The sequence below is a fragment of the Coregonus clupeaformis genome, chromosome 19 (genome assembly GCF_020615455.1).
Source record: "Coregonus clupeaformis isolate EN_2021a chromosome 19, ASM2061545v1, whole genome shotgun sequence".
Taxonomy (NCBI): Eukaryota; Metazoa; Chordata; class Actinopteri; order Salmoniformes; family Salmonidae; genus Coregonus; species Coregonus clupeaformis.
This window is the reverse complement of record NC_059210.1, coordinates 27,518,602-27,542,470: the sequence shown is the minus strand read 5'-3', so window position 1 is coordinate 27,542,470 and position 23,869 is coordinate 27,518,602. Positions and strand designations below refer to the sequence as shown.

General features: G+C 43.8%; 1 protein-coding gene across 1 annotated transcript in view; it reads left to right on the top strand.

Moving 5' to 3' along the window:
• The window catches only part of LOC121531740 (plexin-B2), a 202,625-nt gene that overhangs the window by 159,102 nt on the left and 19,654 nt on the right, over positions 1 to 23,869 (top strand). The window contains exons 3-14 of the mRNA XM_041837155.2: positions 9,564 to 10,702; positions 11,310 to 11,498; positions 11,704 to 11,829; positions 12,509 to 12,609; positions 13,057 to 13,183; positions 17,576 to 17,732; positions 19,771 to 19,882; positions 20,295 to 20,406; positions 20,593 to 20,694; positions 22,504 to 22,599; positions 22,996 to 23,083; positions 23,341 to 23,519. Coding sequence (XP_041693089.2) covers positions 9,566 to 10,702; positions 11,310 to 11,498; positions 11,704 to 11,829; positions 12,509 to 12,609; positions 13,057 to 13,183; positions 17,576 to 17,732; positions 19,771 to 19,882; positions 20,295 to 20,406; positions 20,593 to 20,694; positions 22,504 to 22,599; positions 22,996 to 23,083; positions 23,341 to 23,519 — 2,526 coding nt within the window. The 5' untranslated portion in view covers positions 9,564 to 9,565. The remainder of the gene's footprint in view (positions 1 to 9,563; positions 10,703 to 11,309; positions 11,499 to 11,703; positions 11,830 to 12,508; positions 12,610 to 13,056; positions 13,184 to 17,575; positions 17,733 to 19,770; positions 19,883 to 20,294; positions 20,407 to 20,592; positions 20,695 to 22,503; positions 22,600 to 22,995; positions 23,084 to 23,340; positions 23,520 to 23,869) is intronic.

The window sequence follows — 23,869 nt, the reverse complement described above, 5'->3', positions numbered from 1 at the left end:
GGAGACAAACTTTCCCATTGTATGGTTTATTTTAATGGGAACACGTATAGAGGTCTGGGAGAACATTGGAAACAACATCAAAACAGTTGTAATTTGATGGAATGTACACATATAGTGATATGTTAGTGAAATTAAATGACTTTTGCTGTCTGGTACCTGATAAAAGTCAAATGGCACTGATGGTGCCCAAATCTACCCAAATGTCTCCATTTGGTAATCCGCCTAAACATACTTCAACTAAAACCCCTACAACTTTGGTTTACTTTACTTTATTGGCATCAAACTTCACACACATACTCATCAGATATTGGGCTATGGTCCCATAGTGTTTAGGGGCTGCAGCTGCATAAGTCCAATAAAGCATTCCCTATAAAACCTGAACTTACTTTCAGGCGGAATCAAAACCTCCCAATTTATGCTGTGTTCTAGCTTCATGTACTCTGACACAGTAAAACCCACATTCATTATTTCACTTCAAGATACATCTCACATGTGTTCCCTTTCTTTTGCTAACAAGATGATGTTTATAGCCTTTGTCGTTTTGGAGATATACTCTATTCAATTTGGGCATGCATTTTTGAGGCAGGCACTTTAGCCAGGTGCCTAGGGATGAAGAGGTTAAAGTAGTCCAAATGTTAGTATTTGGTCCCATATTCCGAGACCGCAATGATTACATCAAGATTGTGACTCTACAAACTTGTTGGATGCATTTGCTGTTTGTTTTGGTTGTGTTTCAGATTATTTTGTGCCCAATATAAATGAATGGTAAATAATCTATTGTGTTATTTTGGAGCACAGGAGGTTGGTGACACCTTAATTGGGGAGAACGGACTCGTGGTAATGACTGGAGCAGAATCAATGGAATGGTATCAAATACATCAAACACTTGGTTTGCAGGTGTTTGATGCCATTCCATTTGCTCCGTTCCGACCATTATTACGAGCCGTTCTCCCCTCAGCAGCCTCCACTGTTTTGGAGTCACTTTTATTTTAAATAAGAATAGAATATGTTTCTAAACAATTCTACATTAATGTGGATGCTACCATGATTACGGATAATGAGTGAGAAAGTTACAGAGGCATACATTTCATGCCTCCGAAAAATGCTAACCTCCCCTGTTATTGTAATGGTGAGAAGAGCATGTCTTGGGGTATTTGTATTTGTATTTATTATGGATCCCCATTGCAGCTATTCTTCCTGGGGTCCGGCAAAATTAAGGCAGTTATACAATTTTAAAAACATTACAATACATTCATAACAGATTTCACAACACACTATAAGTGTGTGCCCTCAGGACCCTACTCCACTACCACATATCTACAACACAAAATCCATCTGTACGTGTGTGTATAGTGCATATGTTATCATGTGTGTGTATGCATGTGTCTGTGCCTATGTTTGTGTTGCTTCACAGTCCCCGCTGTGCCATAAGGTGTATTTTTATCTGTTTTTTAAATCTGATTCTACTGCTTGCATCAGTTACCTGATGTGGAATATAGTTCCATGTAGTTTGCTCTCTGTGTACATCCAAGGGCCAGCCTTTGTGGCACCTGACCACACTACTGAACAGTAGTTCAGGTGCGACAAAACTAGAGTCTGTAGGACCTGCCTTGTTGATAGTGTTGTTAAGAAGGTAGAGCAGCGCTTCATTATGGACAGGCTTCTCCCCATCTTAGCTACTATTGTGTCAATATGTTTTGACCATGACAGTTTACAATCAAGGGTTACTCCAAGCAGTTTAGTCACCTCAATTTGCTCAATTTCCACATTATTTATTACAAAATTTAGTAGAGTTTTAGGGTTTAGTGAATGATTTGTCCCAAAAACAATGCTTTTAGTTTTTGATATATTTAGGACTAACTTATTCCTTGCCACCCATTCTGAAACTAACTGCAGCTCTTTGTTAAGTGTTGCAGTCATTTCAGTCGCTGAAGTAGCTGACGTGTATAGTGTTGAGTCATCCACATACATAGACACACTGGCTTTACTCAAAGTGTCGTTAGTAAAGATTGAAAAAAGTAAGGGGCCTAGACAGCTGCCCTGGGGAATTCCTGATTCTACCTGTATTATGTTGTAGAGGCTGTTCTGTTAGACAGGTAACTCTTTATCCAAAATATAGCAGGGGATGTAAAGCTATAACACATTTTTCCAGCAGCAGACTATGATTGATAATGTCAAAAGCCGCACTGAAGTCTAACAAAACAGCCCCCACAATCTTTTTATCATCAATTTCTCTCAACCAATCATCAGTCATTTGTGTAAGTGCTGTGCTTGTTGAATGTCCTTCCCTATAAGTGTGCTGAAAGTCTGTTGTCAATTTGTTTACTGTAAAATAGCATTGTATCTGGTCAAACACCATTTTTTCCAAAATGTTACTAAGGGTTGGTAACAGGCTGATTGGTCAGCTATTTGAGCCAGTAAAGGGGGCTTTACTATTCTTAGGTGGCGGAATGACTTTTGCTTCTCTCCAGGCCTAAGGGCAGACACTTTCTAGTAGGCTTAAATTGAAGATATGGCAAATAGGAGTGGCAATATTGTCCTCTATTATCCTAGGTAATGTTCCATTCAAGTTGTCAGACCCTGGTGGCTTGTCATTGTTGATAGACAACAATTATTTTTCCCCCTCTTCCACACTCACTTTACGGAATTCAAAATAACAATTCTTGTCTTTCATAATTTGGTTAGATATACTTTGATGTGTAGTGTCAGCGTTTGTTGCTGGCATGTCATGCCTAAGTTTGCTAATCTTGCCAATTAAAAAATAATTCAAGTAGTTGGCAATATCAGTCGGTTTTGTGATGAATGAGCCATCTGATTCAATGAATGATGGAGCTGAGTTTGCCTTTTTTCCCAAAATGTCATTGAAGGTGCTCCAAAGCTTTTTACTATCATTCTTTATGTCATTTATCTTTGTTTCATAATGTAGTTTCTTCTTCTTTTTATTCAGTTTAGTCACATGATTTCTCAATTTGTAGTACGTTTGCCAATCGGTTGTGCAGCCAGACTTATTTGCCATTCCTTTTGCCTCATCTCTCTCAACCATACAATTTTTCACAGATCCACAGCCACTTGCTCTCTCTCCCTCTTCCTGGTTTGTCTTGACCCCTTATATGTGGGTCGGCCCCACCTTGCGAGCGTTCCCCTTGCTTCTAGGGATTGTAGTTTTTGGCGGTCGGACATTTAGTGATCTGTAGTTCTTGTCGGGGTGGCCATTTTAGTGAGATGGCAGAGCCCGTTTATTAGTTCTGCCCTCACATATCTGCCATTTAACACTCTGCCCCCTTCTTTCCCACACCTCTTATACACTATATTAGGCCCAGCCTTTGGAACTTTGGTTTTCCTAGATATGGCTACTATATTGGGAACACTACATCCAATGGATCTGGATACTGCTTTCAAGCACATTTCTGCAGCATTAGTAAAGATGTGATCAATACATGTTGATGATTTCATTCCTGTGCTGTTTGTAACTACCCTGGTAGGTTGACTAATAACCTGAACCAGGTTGCAGGCAATATTTAAATTGCCCAGAAAATATAACTCTCTGTTGATATCACATACATTATCAAGCATTTTACACATGTTATCCAGATACTGACTGTTAGCACTTGGTGGTCTATAGCAGCTTCCCACAAGAATGGGCTTTAGGCGAGGCAAATGAACCTGTAGCCATATTACTTCAACAGTATTTAACATGAGATCCTTTCTAATCATTACAGGATTGTGGTTCTGAATATAAACAGCAACACCTCCACCACTGGCATTTCTGTCTTTTCTGTAAATGTTATAACCTTGTATTGCTACCACTGTATCATCAAAGGTATTGTCAAGTGAGTTTCAGAGATAGTCAGAATATGAATGTCATCTGTTACTAGCAAGTTATTAATTTCATGAACCTTGTTTCTAAAGCTGCATATGTTAACATGGGCTATTTTGAGCACTTTTTTGGGATGATTTACTGGGAAGCTTAGCAGAAGCTTCCCAGTAAATACACCCATTGAGCTGCAATAATCACGTAGCCAGTTGTGAAGAGAAAGAATCCTGCTAAAGCGTTCAATGCCACGATTCAGAGAGGGCACAGGGCCAGATATGATGGGTCTTTTATTTGTGTCTAGCAGGGAGTCAATCAGCTATTTGAAATCCAGTTTCAACTATTCAGAGCTGCCCTTCATAATGTCATTAAAACCCACATGGAGTACAATAGAATCGATGTCCATGTCCTGGCGTAGTACATTCGGGAGCAGCTTAGTAATGTCATTTACTCGAGCTCCGGGATAGGACATTGTTTTTGCACCAGGAACAGTCACATTTCTTACCATGGGGTATTTGTGCGATATTTGTGCGTCTGTAACTTTCTCACTCATCATTATTCAGGATTCATTCAGGATTATCAGTAATCATACATCATTGTGTGTGACATGCTGAAGCCTGCCTAGTTTCCTATGCACTTGAATGGTGAATGGAGAGCGCGCTTCAATTACCAGTTGAGAAATAAAAATAGTAGCTATTTTTAATCGTGGCCGTCAAAACAGTTTTAAACACGCGATTGCATTTAGAATTGTTGCGCAATGATTGGGCTTATAAAAGCACATTTCGCTCCAGCAGCAATGAACAAGCTGTTTGATGAGCTATAGCAGCAGCTCTCGCACTACAACGACTGCTATTTCAATCGATGAATAGGCTAAAATGCATTTTCGCAATGGGATTTTTTTAATTCTCCCGGACAACTGGCCGGTGCCAATTTGATTTATCTGTTGTTGTTTTTTTATCAGCCAAAAGCTGGCTATTAACGGCTAAAGGAAACCCTGACACACACATTCACACACACACACTAATGTGAGGCCAATGTGTGTTTTAGTGTACTCTGGTCATGGTAGGTCTCAGGAGGATGGTACTTAGGCCAGGACAGCTGGGTCTCTGTGTTATAGACCAAGCTAGTTCCATCAATGGCTGCATGCTTAATGCCCTGCCTGATCACAATGTCTGGACTGGTTGCCTGGGCCAGCGGCTCATTGCAGTCAGTCAAATTGAAATAAATGAACTGCCAACCCTGACGGCAGGGTAATTGTTCATATGGAAATTGGATTTACGTCGTCACACGAGCTTCCCTAAGCACTTTTTAAACAATTTCATTCAGATTGGTAGGAGGGGAGAGGCTCATACGCTTCCCTTTTTCCTCTCACTGACTGGAGAGCGAACAGGGAGCTCTCGGCGCCGTGTAACGCACCTGACGGAGACATTTGTTTCCGCCGCCGCTCCTTGTGCGCCGCTAAACCCACTTTGTCATTTTGCCTGTAACTCGCTTTAACACCCACACGCTGAGACAGACAGACACACAGGGCCAGATAGGCAATTGAGCGTTAACCCCTCTCTCACCCCTGGCTCCCGGCCCCCAGCGTCGGGCCACTCATTTAATGGTGGCTCACTTTTATCAGCAACGTGACACTAAGAAAGGCTTTAATATAAAGACGTCACCCGTCACTGTCAGGAATGGCATCTGCTGGACGGAGAAAGAGGGAGGATAGGAGCGCTAATATGAGAAATGCTGAATACGAATGCGGGCTGCCGCCGTATGGGGTGATATCCTATTATGTTTGCGATGGGGGGGATCTGTTATTTATTTATTTATATCTCACTATCTGTTTAATGAGTGCTAGGTCTGAGAGCAGCACTCGTGCTGGGTTTGAATCAGATCAGCGTCCGTGACTCACTGTCTGCATCCCAAATCGCACCCTACTCCCTATATAGTGCACTACTTTTGATCAGGACCCATAGTGCACTAAATATGTAATAAGGTGCCAATGTCTGTCTGTTCAGCATAGTGGAGATGTGATCAGCAGACACTCACTTCCTCCTGCATGCGGCCTGGCCGGGGTGTTATCCTAGAGAAGGGGATGTGGGGGGTCCTCTGTCTGTGCCAGAGTGGATGATGGGTAGGATACTGTGGACCGCCGTTCTGCTGCGGTGGCCTGTGTCAAAGGTAGTCTGGAGAAATGTCTCTGGGTGTCAGGAAAGGATTACGCTGTCAGCGTTTCAAGCTGTGTGTGTGTATGTGTTCATTCGCGTTCATGGCATGCTCACTCCTACCATTTTTCAATAATATTTAATTTTCCTCTTCTGGGAGATGCTTTTCCTGTGCAGACATGTCCTGACGTATTAGAGCAGGGAGGGTGGAGATGTTGAGAAGAGAGGGTAGGCAGCCAGAAGCGTGGGGGCTATCCAGTTAACAGGCAGCAGGACACACCCAGTCTTTGTCCTGCTTTTCCGGCCTGTACAAGTAGCTCCTCTAGAAAAATGTCCCATCCTCTCTCCTTTCCCTTTCACTAGTATTTCCAAACATTGCAGACAAGCCTGTGAAGTCAAGGCAGCCGGTAACTATACCATGAAACCACATGATGAGAGATTGGAGCATCTAGTTAATTTTCTCTCCTCTAGGTAAGTCGTCTCGCTCCTGCACTGGAAGAGAGCCGATCAGGGCCTAGGCTTTCTTGGGAGCGTCTCACTTTCCAGATGTGCCTGCTTCGTTAGCGCCTCGCTCGTTTCATTATTATTTATCCCCGGCCATTGGAGGCTTCATTAGCTGCAGGCTTACGCAGCGCGCTGAGTGACCCACTAATTTGAGCAGCTTTTTATTTCATTAGAATGGCCCAGCCTATGTAGGAGAGAAGTTCCCTGCTGCCATGTCCCATAAAGAGGCATAGAGAGAGAGAAAGAGAGAGAGAGACTTCTTCAGAGGAGTAGAGACAAGCTGGGACAGCCCAGGGACAAAGGGGCTGGCTCCACCTGTGTCATTACCACATGGCAGTGAGTCTGACTGTTCCTCCGAAGCTCTTTGAAGCCTCCTTAACTCCAGTGTTCTGGATTAAAGCCCATGAAAAAAGGATATGAAGAATGATAGAGAGGAGACATCCTAGGAGAGAACGAGCTCCTTTGAAAAAGAGTGCAGGATTTATTTTGCAGTGACCCACAATGCAACATCTGAAGGAAATTTGTATAACAGCAGATTTTTTTTATAGGGAGTGAGAGATTTGCATGAATAGGCGAAATAAATAGTCTTTGATGTGATAGAAGTAAGTCAAGCTGAGTTTCCTGTTACCCAAGTGAATGCTTCCTGACAATTCTACCAACTATTGTAGCCTAGCCTACATCTCAGTTTGGGAAAGCTGCTTCTAACAGTCTGTTTGATAATGCACTGTTCAGTCAGTGGTCCTAAATCATGATATGCTAGGCTAGAGAAAGCAGCCAGTGACATTTTGAAAATCCATATTTTTTTGTGAAAGATTTGCAACAGGAATTTGGATAGCTAGACTGACAGCGGATTATGGATGTAGTGTAAAAAATATGAGTTGATGGGAAATGGAATATCTTATTTTCTATAGACATGAGTGATTATCACTGTCATGGCAGGGTCACAATAAAAATTGCGGTTTTAAAACAAACTTTTATGAAGTCATGGCTCTTATTCTAGACTAAACGAAGGCAGAATAACCCAAACAAAGTAACCATTGGCATTGGTCCTAAGTAACCCTGTAAAAAGTTAATAATTTCATCGGAGAGTAGGTGCATACTAGCCTAGTACATGAACACGTCCGTGAATTACTATGGCGGTGTTTACACAAGCAGCCCAATTCTGATCTTTCTTTGACTAATTGGTCTTTTGACCAATCAGATCAGCTTTTTTGCCAATAATTGGTTCCAAAGATCCAAATTGGGCTGCCTGTGTAAATGCAGCCTATGTTTGTCAGTGTTAAGAGACCAGGGAGAATTTCAGCCAAACACCATCCTGCTATCCTCTAAAGAAGACTAACCATACACTCCTGATGGGAGTAAGCACAGGGAGTGTGTTTATAACGCAGTTTCAATTGTAATGAAATTGTTTAAGGGTATTAATTAAAAAGGGTAGATAAGTTGACCTAGAGAAATGGGGCTCCGAAAGGAATGAGGTTGTGAAATGAAAAAAGCTAAATAAAATCAGGGAATAGGGGAGGATGGACACTTTCATGCAAATGGGGGTAGGAGCTTAAATTAACTGGGCCCTGAGGGCGAATGTCTAATCAGTCCTCTCCTCACTTAGTACTCTGAGGGAAGGCAGGTTAACATAATAAAACACAGATTCACAACCAGGCACAGGCTGCCTCCCTCCCTCCCTCCCTCCCTCCCTCCCTCCCGGGAAGCTTCATCATGGGTTTTCAATTTGACGAGTGTGGCTATGGACTTAACTGCCTAGGTGAAATGAGCAGAACCATATCTCTTTCTCTCTGTGTGTGTGTGTGTGTGTGTGTGTGTGTGTGTGTGTGTGTGTGTGTGTGTGTGTGTGTGTGTGTGTGTGTGTGTGTGTGTGTGTGTGTGTGTGTGTGTGTGTGTGTGTGTGTGTGTGTGTGTGTGTGTGTGTGTGTGTGTGTGTGTGCGTGCGTGCGTGCGTGCGTGCGTGCGTGCGTGCGTGCGTGCGTGCGTGCGTGCGTGCGTGCGTGCGTGCGTGCGTGCGTGCGTGCGTGCGTGCGTGCGTGCGTGTGTGTTTGGGCATGTATGTGTGTGTGTTTGGGCATGTGTGTGCGTGCATATGTTTGTGAAGGTGGTGGATAATGTTTGTGTGTGTGACTGTGCGTGGGCGTATAGGTTTGTATTTGTGTGTCTGTGGCTGTGTGGCTGTGTATGTTTGTGTGTGTATTTGTGTGTGAGACAATAGTCACAGAGGTAGGCCATTGCAGATTCAGCCACCTGCAGCTCGACATTAACCACAGCGTGGGCAATCAGCAGCGAGGGAGGAGGATGTCTTTCCCTCCTGCTGTTTGCAAGTGTGTGGCTGTTTTTGTGTATCAAAGGATGCTGTGTGATCATATTCCCCCCTTTAACAAAGAAACCTGCTTACTGCACGTATTGCATTTCCTCTTGCTAAAAACAGCAGAGAAAGAACATGGTGGATTTCTGCCAAGCTCTGTCAACTGCCATTGTTTTGTTTCAAACTACATTTACGATCTCATTAATGCAATGAAATCCTAATATAAAGCATCCTTCTTAAACTTGAGTAACTGGAACAAGGATGGGAATCATTGAGCAAGGATGCTTTATAGACTGACGTGCTTCTAGATGTCCTTTTACATGCATTACATTCAAGGGTTTCCCTCCCAACCCCAACCTCAACCTCATGACCAACTCATGACTGAAGACTCACTGACGCTCTGACATCGTTCGTCCATATATGTATATATTCTTAATTCATTCCTTACTTAGATTTGTGTGTATAGAGTATATGTTGTGAAATTGATAGATATTACTTGTTAGATATTACTGCACTGTCGGAGCTAGAAACACAAGCATTTCGCTACACCCGCAATAACATCTGCTAAACATTTTATGTGAAAAATAAAATTTTATTTTATTTGATTTTAATCATCAGGCCCTCAATGAGTTGAATCAGGAATGTTTGTCCGGGTCTACAACAAAAATATGTTCTGTTGGAGGTACTCGAGAACCACTGCCTTAGGTGATATGATACCATCACAACATTTCAACCGACATTGTGTATCACCCCTTACCCTCTCTCTCTCTCCTCTCTTATCCAGAGATGGCGAGCTGGGTCCAGGCCGCTCCTCTCCTCCCCCTGCTCCTCCTGTTTTGCCTGTCTGCAGCCGGGGGCCAGCTGAAGGAGGAGGCGGTCCTGGACTTCCCCTCCAAAACGGCCATCAACAACGTGGTTCAGGACCCTCGGAGTGGCCGCATCTACCTGGGCGCCGTCAACACCATCTACCAGCTGGACGAGGCGCTGCGTGAGGAGGCCCGCACCGAGACAGGCCCCAGGGAGGACGCCCGCACCTGCACCCCACCCGTCTCGGCCTGCCAGGACACCAAGCCCACCCCTAACGTCAACAAGCTGCTGCTGGTGCACCCGGCCAACGGCTCGCTCATCGTCTGTGGCTCCCGCTACCGGGGTATCTGTTCCCTCCTCAACCTGACCAACGTGGAGCAGCAGCTGTACTACAGCGACTCTAAGGGAGAGAGGACCTACGTGGCTAGTATTGAGGACGGGGTGGCCGTGGTGGGCGTCATGTCTACATACGTTAAAGACGGCAACACCTTTAATGTGTTTCTAGTGGGGAAGGGCTACGGCAGCTTGGACAGCTCCAAACTCATCAGCACCCGCATTCTCCAGGACTACCGTGACTGGGTGGTGTTCGAGAGCATCATCGAGGCGTCCACCGTTCAGGCCACGCCCTTCGTGCCCAAGTACCTGCACGACTTCCGCCACGCCTTCAAAGAGGAGGGCTTTGTCTACTTCCTGTTCTCCAGGACCATGGGAAGCACCGACAACAAGAACTTCACCTTTGTGTCTCGGCTGTGTGAGGACGACCCTCATTACTACTCTTACACAGAGCTGCAGCTCAACTGTGGCCCGGGGAACAGGTACAACAAGGTGCAGGCTGCTTATGTCGCGTCGCCAGGTAAAGAGCTGGCCAGGGGGATGACAGAGTCAGGCCAGTATGGTCAAGTCCTCCCCTGGCACAAGGTGCTGTTCATGGTGGCCAGTCCCTATGATGACAGCACTGACTCGGCCCTGTGCATGTACCCTCTAAAGGCCATTAACGAGAGGCTGGTGGACATCATCAGCGCCTGTTACAGCGACTCGGGCAAGATCGCCGGCATCCCTGCTGTGGACATCCCCTACTCATCCAAGACAGACGAGTTCTGCACCTCCCGCATTAACGTAAGTAGCTCAGCCATTATCATCCACTTCAAAAGACACGTCAGAAGAAAAGAAAGAGAGTCAGTGATTTGAAACGAATTTCCCCTTTAATCAATAATGCAAAGATATGACACATTGGGTTGGATTTCAGGCCTTTGTTTTCAGGGGGTTTCTTTTGGTCTGAAGGGATCCTGCAGGGTATATCTCTCATCTCTTTCCCTTGAAAGATTGGTTTAAAAAGCCAGTCTGCAGTCGAAATTATAACAGTGTTTTTTTTGGTAAAAAAAGCTTGAATAAATGTAACCACTCTCAAATTCCTAGACAGAGCTATGGATGCCAGGACTGACCATCCATGATATCAAATTATAGTTTTAACCATGTTTTGAGGCTATACACTGTTTGTTTACATTTGCAATGTTTACAAACAATTGAGTAAAACAAGCTTATATTTTGGTTCTGATGGTGTACGACAGTTGAACTAAGCTTATGAGGCATTTAGAAGTTATATTCTTCAAGAAGCAATGGATACATATCATTAATTTATAAGTCCAAAAATGGATGTAGCAAATGCAGATTGCCCCTTTAATGGAACTAGTAGATCTCCTATCTCTTCTCTTTCCCTCTGCAGAAAGACACGCTGAACAACTTTAAGTGTGGGGCGGACTTCCTTCCCGCTCCGCTGGCCAGTAAGCCAGAGTTTGCCCTGCAGGCGGAGGAGGTCATCACCAGGACGGGCCTGCTGACCGCTGTGGCCATCGCTGTGGAGAACGACCACACTATCGCCTTCCTGGGGAACAGCCGGGGAGAGGTGTACAAGGTAAGGAAAGGACGCTACGGAACAGGACGTGTGGTGTGGAAGAGGGGGGTTCGGGGAGGTCTACAAGATGTGGGGCTAGGGGAGGTTGCTGGTGGACAGATTATTTTGTTGTTTGTGCTGTGCCCCATTGAAGGAGCCTAGCATGTGTTGCGAAGGAGCCTAGCATGTGTTGCGAAGGAGCCTAGCGTGTGTTTCTGCCTGGCAGGTGCATCTGACCGCCAACCCAGAGGTGTACAGCAGAGGACCAGGGGACACCACAGGGGAACGAGTCAACAAAAACCTATTCTTTGATGCCAGCCACAGCCACCTGTATATCACCACCGAGAAAAAGGTACAGTCCTCCATTACCGTTCTGTACAGTCTTCCATTACCGTTCTGTACAGACCTCCATTACAGTTCTGGACAGTCCTCCATTACCGTTCTGTACAGTCCTCCATTACCGTTCTGTACAGTCCCCAATTACCGTTCTGTACAGTCCTCCATAACCGTTCTGTACAGTCCTCCAATACAGTTCTGTACAGTCCTCCATTATCGTTCTGGATAGTCCTCCATTACCGTTCTGTACAGTCCTCCAATACCGTTCTGTACAGTCCTCCATTATCGTTCTGTACAGACCTCCATTACTGTTCTCTACAGACCTCCAGACAGTTCTGTACAGTCCTCCATTACCATTCTGTACAGTCCTCCAATACCGTTCTCTACAGACCTCCATACCGTTCTCTACAGACCTCCCGACAGTTCCGCTGTTTGTCAGTGTTGTTGTTATTGCTGTAGAGAGAAAGGGACAGACCCTGTGTGTTTATCACAGCTGGAGGAATTCATGCTGTTAGTGTTTGTGTTGTTGACAGTGCGATACTATAGATCACCAAGGTGCCAGTTTAAAAGTGAATTTCAACGTTACAGACATTTCAGTGTTCCGATAGACCTCCTGTCCTGACATGTTTGTATCTCTGAGGTTCCTCTGTAATGCTGTTTATGTTGTGGGCTGTGTCTGTGTATTACTGCTATAGATCACCAAGGTGCCAGTGCAGGCGTGCCATCTGAAAACAGACTGCCAGTCCTGTGTGTCCCTACGAGACCCCTACTGTGGCTGGTGTGTTCTGGAGGGCAGGTAAGAAAGAAGAAAGAAAGTCGCACACTCTGTATGCTCCTAATCATTTAATGCAGAGAACCAGGTAAGCATATCTCTCTCTCCCGTGTCCCTCTAAACAGCCCTAGATAGGGCCTGACTCCATCAGTGGAGTGTAGCTGTGTATTTGCTCTAGTGTTTTATGGCTGACAGTCCCAGAACTCCCCCCCCCCCATTGTGTTTCTGCACTACTTCCCTATTTATGTGGCACCGAGAGCAGTCTTTTTGTTAGGGCCATATAAGGAGAGCTGCACTGTATAAGTGACTCTGTATATCGGTACGGTAACTGATAACACTCAGACAAGAGGTCATTTAATGACAGGAAATGGCTGCTATTCAGGGTCAGAGGTCACTGTGAGACAGGAAGTAATGTGTGACCAGCGGACAAACTGGACAGAGAGCAGTGGCTGATGGGTGTTGGTGTTCCAGGTGTACCAGGAGGTCTTACTGCCGGCGAGCAGAGGAGAAGAACGGCTGGCTGTGGAGCCCCAGGCAGCAGTGTGTGAAGATCGTGTCCTTCCACCCACCCAACCTCAGCTGCAAAAAGACCCAGCAGGTAGTTTACTGTACTGGGCCTTGTACTGGCAGTCTTGCCTAGATAAGAAGTCATAAGAAATGTTTCCATTTTGAATCAGCAACCCTCTACTCTGAAACAATCTACACTCTATTGATCCGGCTCAGAAAACTGAAAATTGGCTTATTAAAACTGAGAAATGTGCTAGCACTCAAAGCACCTCCTCTGACTCTGCTCTCTACCCTCTCTCTCTCTGTTTCTCTCTCATTCTCTCCTTCTCTCTCTCTTGTTCTCTGTTTTTCTTCCTTCCTTTCTCTCTCTCCCTCTTTCTTTATTTCTCTCTCTCTCACTCGCTTTCAATTCAATTTCAATTTCAATTTAAGGGCTTTATTGGCATGGGAAATGTATGTTAACATTGCCAAAGCAAGTGAAGTAGATGGTAAACAAAAGTGAAATAAACAATCGAAATTAACAGTAAACATTACACTCAGAAGTTCCAAAAGAATAAAGACATTTCAAATGTCATATTATGTATATATACAGTGTTGTAACAATGTGCAAATAGTTAAAGTACAAATGGGAAAATAAATAAACATAAATATGGGTTGTATTTACAATTTTCTTTTCTTGTGGCAACAGGTCACACATCTTGCTGCTGTGATGGCACACTGTGGTATTTCACCCAGTAGATAAGGGAGTTTATCAAAATTGGGTTTGTTTTTTCGAATTCTTTGTGGATCTGTGTAATCTGAGGGAAATATGTGTCTCAGAATATGGTCATACATTTGGCAGGAGGTTAGGAAGTGCAGCTCAGTTTCCACCTCATTTTGTGGGCAGTGTGCACATAGCCTGTCTTTTCTTGAGAGCCAGGTCTGCCTACGGTGGCCTTTCTCAATAGCAAGGCTATGCTCACTGAGTCTGTACATAGTCAAAGCTTTCCTTAAGTTTGGGTCAGTCACAGTGGTCAGGTATTCTGCCACTGTGTACTCTCTGTTCCAATGTGTCAAGTAATTATCTTTTAGTTTTCTCATGATTTGGTTGGGTCTAATTGTGTTGTTGTCCTGGGGCTCTGTGGAGTCTGTTTGTGTTTGTGAACAGAGCCCCAGGACCAGCTTGCTTAGGGAACTCTTCTCCAAGTTCATCTCTCTGTAGGTGATGGCTTTGTTATGGAAGGTTTGGGAATCGCTTCCTTTTAAGTGGTTATAGAATTTAACGGCTCTTTTCTGGATTTGGATAATTAGCGGGTATCGGCCTAATTCTGGTCTGCATGCAGTATTTTGTGTTTTTCGTTGTATACAGAGGATATTTTTGCAGAATTCTGCATGCAGTTTCAATTTGGTGTTTGTCCCATTTTGTAAATTCTTGGTTGGTGAACGGACCCTAGACCTCACAACCATAAAGGGCAATGGGGTTCTATAACTGATTCAAGTATTTTTAGCCAGATCCTAATTGGTATATCAAATTTTATGTTCCTTTTGATGGCATAGAAGGCCCTTCATGCCTTGTCTCTCAGATTGTTCACAGCTTTGTGGAAGTTACCTGTGGCGCTGATGTTTATGCCGAGGTACAGTGCCTTGCAAAAGTATTCATCCCCCTTGGCGTTTTTCCTATTTTGTTGCATTACAACCTGTAATTTAAATTGATTTTTATTTGGATTTCATGTGATGGACATACACAAAATAGTCCAAATTGGTGAAGTGAAATGAAAAAAATAACTTGTTTCAAAAAATTCTAAAAAATTAATAACGGAAAAGTGGTGCGTGCATATGTATTCACCCTCTTTGCTATGAAGCCCCTAAATAAGATCTGGTGCAACCAATTACCTTCAGAAGTCACATAATTAGTTAAATAAAGTCCACCTGTGTGCAATCTAAGTGTCACATGATCTGTCACATGATCTCAGTATATATACAGTGGGGGAAAAAAGTATTTAGGCAGCCACCAATTGTGCAAGTTCTCCCACTTAAAAAGATGAGAGAGGCCTGTAATTTTCATCATAGGTACACATCAACTATGACAGACAAATTGAGAATTTTTTTTCCAGAAAATCACTGTAGGATTTTTTATGAATTTATTTGCAAATTATGGTGGAAAATAAGTATTTGGTCACCTACAAACAAGCAAGATTTCTGGCTCTCACAGACCTGTAACTTCTTCTTTACGAGGCTCCTCCACTCGTTACCTGTATTAATGGCACCTGTTTGAACTTGTTATCAGTATAAAAGACACCTGTCCACAACCTCAAACAGTCACACTCCAAACTCCACTATGGCCAAGACCAAATAGCTGTCAAAGGACACCAGAAACAAAATTGTAGACCTGCACCAGGCTGGGAAGACTGGTTTGAAGAAATCAACTGTGGGAGCAATTATTAGGAAATGGAAGACATACAAGACCACTGATAATCTCCCTCGATCTGGGGCTCCACGCAAGATCTCACCCCGTGGGGTCAAAATGATCACAAGAACGGTGAGCAAAAATCCCAGAACCACACGGGGGGACCTAGTGAATGACCTGCAGAGAGCTGGGACCAAAGTAACAAAGCCTACCATCAGTAACACACTACGCCGCCAGGGACTCAAATCCTGCAGTGCCAGATGTGTCCCCCTGCTTAAGCCAGTACATGTCCAGGCCCGTCTGAAGTTTGCTAGAGTGCATTTGGATGATCCAGAAGAGGATTGGGGAGAATGTCATATGGTCAGATGAAACCAAAATAGAACTTTTTGGTAAAAACTCAACTCGTCGTGTTTGTAGGACAAAGAATGCTGAGTTGCATCCAAAGAACACCATACCTACTGTGAAGCATGGGGGTGGAAACATCATGCTTTGGGGCTGTTTTTCTGCAAAGGGACCAGGACGACTGATCCGTGTAAAGGAAAGAATGAATGGGGCCATGTATCGTGAGATTTTGAGTGAAAACCTCCTTCCATCAGCAAGGGCATTGAAGATGAAACGTGGCTGGGTCTTTCAGCATGACAATGATCCCAAACACACCGCCCGGGCAACGAAGGAGTGGCTTCGTAAGAAGCATTTCAAGGTCCTGGAGTGGCCTAGCCAGTCTCCAGATCTCAACCCCATAGAAAATCTTTGGAGGGAGTTGAAAGTCCGTGTTGCCCAGCGACAGCCCCAAAACATCACTGCTCTAGAGGAGATCTGCATGGAGGAATGGGTCAAAATACCAGCAACAGTGTGTGAAAACCTTGTGAAGACTTACAGAAAACGTTTGACCTGTGTCATTGCCAACAAAGGGTATATAACAAAGTATTGAGAAACTTTTGTTATTGACCAAATACTTATTTTCCACCATAATTTGCAAATAAATTCATAAAAAATCCTACAATGTGATTTTCTGGATTTTTTTTCTCATTTTGTCTGTCATAGTCGACGTGTACCTATGATGAAAATTACAGGCCTCTCTCATCTTTTTAAGTGGGAGAACTTGCACAATTGGTGGCTGACTAAATACTTTTCCCCCCACTGTAAACCTGTTCTGAAAGGCCCAGAGTCTGCAACACCTCTATGAAAGGGCACCACCAAGCAAGCGGCACCATGAAGACCAAGGAGCTCTCCAAACAGGTCAGGGACAAAGTTGTGGAGAAGTACAGATCAGGGTTGGGTTATAAAAAAATATCTGAAACTTTTAACATCCCACGGAGCACCATTAAATCCATTATTAAAAAATTGAAAGAATATGGCACCACAACAAACCTGCCAAAAGGCATGTGGGAGACTCCCCAAACATATGGAAGATGGTACTCTGGTCAGATGAGACTAAAATTGAGCCTTTTGGCCATCAAGGAAAACGCTATGTCTGGCGCAAACCCAACACCTCTCATCACCCCGAGAACACCATCCCCACAGGCTAGATGTGCCAAGCTTATAGAGACATACCCCAAGAGACTTGCAGCTGTAATTGCTGCAAAAGGTGGCTCTACAAAGTATTGAGTTTGGGGGGGTGAATAGTTATGCACGCTCAAGTTTTCTGTTTTTTTGTCTTATTTCTTGTTTGTTTCGCAATAAAACATATTTTGCATCTTCAAAGTGGTAGGCATGTTGTGTAAATCAAATGATTCAAACCCCCTAAAAATCCATTTTAATTCCAGGTTGTAAGGCAACAAAATAGGAAAAATGCCAAGGGGGTTGAATACTTTCGCAAGCCACTGTATGTAAAGTTTTTTGTGTGCTCTAGGGCAACGGTGTCTAGATTTACATTTACATTTGTTTTAGATGGAATTTGTATTTGTGGACCTTTTTTGGAACACCATTATTTTTGTCTTACTGAGATTTACTCTTAAGGCCCAGGTCTGACAGAATATTTGCAGAAGATCTACGTGCTGCTGTAGGCCCTCCTTGGTCTCTCTCTCTCTCTCTCTCTCTCTCTCTCTCTCTCTCTCTCCCCCCTTATCTTATGTACTCTGTCTTTCTCTCTCTCAGGTGGAGATCAACGTGCCCTCCCTCCCCTCCATCGGGCAGGCAGACCGTCTGCGCTGTGTGTTCCCCTCCTATATGAGTGACGCCACCATGTCCTCTGGCCAGGTCACCTGTGCCCTGCCCAACCCTGTCTCTTTACCATCCACAACTGAACACCAGGGTAGGACATGACACTCAGCCTCCACTGTCACTGTAGTATGGGTCAGGAGTTCTTCCTAGAAAAAAAGGAGCTATCTAGAACCTAAAAGGTTTCTTCGTCTGTCCCCATAGGACAACCCTTTGAAGAATCCTTTTTGGTTCCAGGTAGAGCCCTTTTGGTTCCAGGTAGAACCCTTTTGGGTTCCATTTAGAACCCTTTCCACAGAGGGTTCTACATCGAACCCAAAAGGGTTCTACCTGGAACCAAAAAGGGTTCTCCTTTTTGTAGGCTGTATCTACCTAGGGACCAGAGTATTTCCTTGTCAGGTCATGTAGTCAGGAAAGACTCCTGGTCCTATATAGCTACAGTGGGGAGAACAAGTATTTGATACACTGCCGATTTTGCAGGTTTTCCTACTTACAAAGCATGTAGAGGTCTGTAATTTTTATCATAGGTACACTTCAACTGTGAGAGACGGAATCTAAAACAAAAATCCAGAAAATCACATTGTATGATTTTTAAGTAATTAATTTGCATTTTATTGAATGACATAAGTATTTGATACATCAGAAAAGCAGAACTTAATATTTGGTACAGAAACCTTTGTTTGCAATTACAGAGATCATACATTTCCTGTAGGTCTTGACTAGGTTTGCACACACTGCAGCAGGGATTTTGGCCCACTCCTCCATACAGACCTTCTCCAGATCCTTCAGGTTTCGGGGCTGTCGCTGGGCAATACGGACTTTCAGCTCCCTCCAAAGATTTTCTATTGGGTTCAGGTCTGGAGACTGGCTAGGCCACTCCAGGACCTTGTGATGATTCTTACGGAGCCACTCCTTAGTTGCCCTGACTGTGTGTTTCGGGTCGTTGTCATGCTGGAAGACCCAGCCACGACCCATCTTACTGAGGGAAGGAGGTTATTGGCCAAGATCTCGCGATACATGGCCCCATCCATCCTCCCCTCAATATGGTGCAGTCGTCCTGTCCCCTTTGCAGAAAAGGATCCCCAAAGAATTATGTTTCCACCTCCATGCTTCACGGTTGGGATGGTGTTCTTGGGGTACTCATCCTTCTTCTTCCTCCAAACACGACGAGTGGAGTTTAGACCAAAAAGCTCTATTTTTGTCTCATCAGACCACATCACCTTCTCCCATTCCTCCTCTGGATCATCCAGATGGTCATTGGCAAACTTCAGATGGGCCTGGACATGCGCTGGCTTAAGCAGGGGGACCTTGCGTGCACTGCAGGATTTTAATCCATGACGGTGTAGTGTGTTACTAATGGTTTTCTTTGAGACTGTGGTCCCAGCTCTCTTCAGGTCATTGACCAGGTCCTGCCGTGTAGTTCTGGGCTGATCCCTCACCTTCCTCATTATCATTGATGCCCCACGAGGTGAGATCTTGCATGGAGCCTCAGACCGAGGGTGATTGACCGTCATCTTGAACTTCTTCCATTTTCTAATAATTGCGCCAACAGTTGTTGCCTTCTCATCAAGCTGCTTGCCTATTGTCCTGTAGCCCATCCCAGCCTTGTGCAGGTCTACAATTTTATCCCTGATGTCCTTACACAGCTCTCTGGTCTTGGCCATTGTGGAGAGGTTGGAGTCTGTTTGATTGAGTGTGTGGACAGTTGTCTTTTATACAGGTAACGAGTTCAAACAGGTGCAGTTAATACAGGTAATGAGTGGAGAACAGGAGGGCTTCTTAAAGAAAAACTAACAGGTCTGTGATAGCCGGAATTCGTACTGGTTGGTAGGTGATCAAATGCTTATGTCATGCAATAAAATGCAAATTAATTACTTAAAAATCATCCAATGTGATTTTCTGGATTTTTGTTTTAGATTCCGTCTCTCACAGTTGAAGTGTACCTATGATAAAAATGACAGACCTCTACATGCTTTGTAAGTAGGAAAACCTGCAAAATCGGCAGTGTATCAAATACTTGTTCTCCCCACTGTATATCTTACTGAGCTCTGTATGTTATGTGGATTTCACTGCAACCTGTATCTTCACCAATCACAAGGACACTCATTTGCGCTGTTCCTCTCTGCCCGTAGATTTCGTGGCGGTGCCCATTAAGATCTTTGTGAACGAGTCGGTGGAGCTGGCAACCAGAGAGTTCAAGTTCTACAATTGTTCAGCCACTGTGAGGAAAGCAGAAAACACACCGTGAGTTAACTCTCTGAACTGCTCACTGTGCCTACAACCTTGATGGAAATGAATAGCAGCATGTGAACAAATGAGAGAAGGTTTTCTATTAGTAAATTGTGATTCATGACTGCAATTGAATGCACCTCTTGCATTTTGACCCTTTTTTATTACCAACCGGAGGAATTTACTTCAGTTTCCTTTTCATTAATCAAAAAATGAAAGTCCATCTCCGACGTATATGTTTTTTTTCTCTCGCTGCTTCCTGCATTGTTTTTTCATCCGGAGGAAGCATGTGATAAATGAGCTTTGTTTATCGGAAGTTAAAGAGATATATTTACCATCAACAACATGGGTACTGTTATAGGAATACTATCACAGGTTTACATGTTTTTAAATGAGAGTGCCTCCCTGCTTTGGACGTGTGTCTTAGGTGTATGTCGTGTGTGGCCAGTCCATGGGGCTGCCAGTGGAACACCCAGGACCACACCTGCCAGGACATGGATGACACTGTGTTGGGCCCTCAAATCATCAAACACAGACAGGTATGTGCTCCATTAAATGTGTTAATATACATTAAGATTTGTTGGAGTCATAAGCTTTTGTATGGAATATCAATTTGCATGTCAGCAGATGCTTAAGAGAACTGACAAATGATCATTCTGGATGAGAGTTTGTCTGCTGAATTTTCGAAGTACAAAAATGTACATTTCATTTTCATCTCTGTTTAGGGAGCAAGGTGTCCCCAGTTTGAGAACCCTGACCCTGTGCTCATTCCTGTTGGGTTCAAAACCACCATCAGCTTCGAGGGCATCAATCTGGATGTGTACCAGGTAAATGAAAACATTTTAATGTTTTATATACAGTGAGGGAAAAAAGTATTTGATCCCCTGCTGATTTTGTACGTTTGCCCACTGACAAAGAAATGATCCGTCTATAATTTTAATGGTAGGTTTATTTGAACAGTGAGAGACAGAATAACAACAAAAAAATCCAGAAAAAACGCATGTCAAAAATGTTATAAATTGATTAGCATTTTAATGAGGGAAATAAGTATTTGACCCCCTCTCAATCAGAAAGATTTCTGGCTCCCAGGTGTCTTTTATACAGGTAACGAGCTGAGATTAGGAGCACACTCTTAAAGGGAGTGCTCCTAATCTCAGTGTGTTACCTGTATAAAAGACACCTGTCCACAGAAGCAATCAATCAATCAGATTCCAAACTCTCCACCATGGCCAAGACCAAAGAGCTCTCCAAGGATGTCAGAGACAAGATTGTAGACCTACACAAGGCTGGAATTGGCTACAAGACTATCGCCAAGCAGCTTGGTGAGAAGGTGACAACAGTTGGTGCGATTATTCGCAAATGGAAGAAACACAAAATAACTGTCAATTTCCCTCGGCCTGGGGCTTCATGCAAGATCACAACTCGTGGAGTTGCAATGATCATGAGAACGGTGAGGAATCAGCCCAGAACTACACGGGAGGATCTTGTCAATGATCTCAAGGCAGCTGGGACCATAGTCACCAAGAAAACAATTTCTCACACAATACGCCGTGAAGGACTGAAATCCTGCAGCGCCCGCAAGGTCCCCCTGCTCAAAAAAGCACATATACAGGCCCGTCTGAAGTTTGCCAATGAACATCTGAATGAGTCAGAGGAGAACTGGGTGAAAGTGTTGTGGTCAGATGAGACCAAAATGGAGCTCTTTGGCATCAACTCAACTTGCCGTGTTTGGAGGAGGAGGAATACTGCCTATGACCCCAAGAACACCATCCCCACCGTCAAACATGGAGGTGGAAACATTATGCTTTGGGGTTGTTTTTCTGCTAAGGGGACAGGACAACTTCACCGCATCAAAGAGATGATGGACGGGGCCATGTACCGTCAAATCTTGGGTGAGAACCTCCTTCCCTCAGCCAGGGCATTGAAAATGGGTCGTGGATGGGTATTCCAGCATGACAATGACCCAAAACACATGGCCAAGGCAACAAAGGAGTGGCTCAAGAAGAAGCACATTAAGGTCCTGGAGTGGCCTAGCCAGTCTCCAGACCTTAATCCCATAGAAAATCTGTGGAGGGAGCTGAAGGTTCGAGTTGCCAAACGTCAGCCTCGAAACCTTAATGACTTGGAGAAGATCTGCAAAGAGGAGTGGAACAAAATCCCTCCTGAGATGTGTGCAAACCTGGTGGCCAACTATAAGAAACGTCTGACCTCTGTAATTGCCAACAAGGGTTTTGCCACCAAGTACTAAGTCATGTTTTGCAGAGGGGTCAAATACTTATTTCCCTCATTAAAATGCAAATCAATTTATAACATTTTTGACATGCGTTTTTCTGGATTTCTTTTGTTGTTATTCTGTCTCTCACTGTTCAAATAAACCTACCATTAAAATTATAGAATGATCATGTCTTTGTCAGTGGGCAAACGTACAAAATCAGCAGGGGATCAAATACTTTTTTCCCTCACTGTAACTGTTATATAGGTTTACTGCTGTTAGGTTTACAATTAGACACTCTTAGAATCTATGAAAGTTAAAAGAACAGTAGGCACTAGTTAGTGATGAATCAGACTATAGTAACATTGAGTTGAACCCTTGATTACTGAGCCTGTATAAAGCTAACCCATCTGCTCCTCTGAAGGACCGGGCGTTCACCATCGGCACAGAGCTGATGGGGAACATGAAGGAGGACGTCAGGTCTGAAGACGGGCCCTTCTACAGTTTCAAAGGTTTTAATGTACGTCAATAATGCTTATTGATCCACACCTATCAATAGTAGCTTTCACTTCACTCCATCTAAAAGAGGTGAAGGGTTCATAAGGTGTTGCTTGGTCATGATATTGTATTGTATGGTTTACTTCACCTGGTTTGTGTCAGTCAGTTTGATATTATAGCACCCCCTCATGGACAAAAAACCCAATGTTATTTCTACATCCTCAAACTGCATTTTCTGTGATTGGAAAACTTCTTAGAAACAGTACAGATAGTTATTTTCAGACATTGATTTCTTCTGATGTTTCTGAATGGTTGCCAAAGTGTGTAAGTTATGAAGAGATCTTTTCTCAGGCACGATTTGGAAATGTGAAGTGTCATTAATCGCTGTATTAATAATTAGTTGGGTTGCCGTTTCTAGTTTTCCTTCGATAAGTCACAGGAGACCAACGTTCTGTTCTACGTGAAGGACAAAGAGACGGGCAAGAAGATAGACAGCACGCTGAATGGTAAGTGGTACATCCGAATATGCAGCCCTGTTGACAACATCCCAAAGGATCATGTGGACATAAAATGACAATTGGGGAAGCCTTATTTGGTAAAGTGATACATTAATACACTGATACATTTACTGACATACTCTTTGCCATCATCTAAGTGAATTGGTCCAAAACCATTATTGTACTACTGATGGCCCAGTGGCATGTAAATGAAATGACAGAATAGCCATAGTATTCTAAGGCATCCCTCTCCTCTTCCTTCACAGTGACCCTATATAACTGCTCATTGGGCCGGGAGGATTGCAGCCTGTGTAAGAACGCTGATCCTAAGTACAGTTGTGTGTGGTGTGCCAAGAGGAAGTCGTGCGTCTATCAAAAGCTGTGTATTGACCAGGCCACAGAGGACCTACAGGACACAGAGTGCCCTGACCCACAGATCACTGACGTGAGTAGCACCCACAGTACAGTAGTCATCTCTTAACTCTATACTAATAACCTATCTTTGAACCTGCAACATTATCGACTGTTGATTATCACTGACTTACTAGATATTTTGATGTTCTCTTCATTGATTGGTCTATTTTATCTCCCGGTAGCTACTGACGATGAGATCAGTTCACAGTCTGTTCATTTGCTATTGAATGCCCACACACAAAAGAGGCACCTCTGATCAATTGTCAATTCTAAAGACTGGGCTACAGTCCTGAACACAGTCTTTCACAGACTGTGGGGTCACGTTCTGCATGTCTTTGTGTCTTATTTCATGGTGCTACTCTATAAACTACTGTGTACACT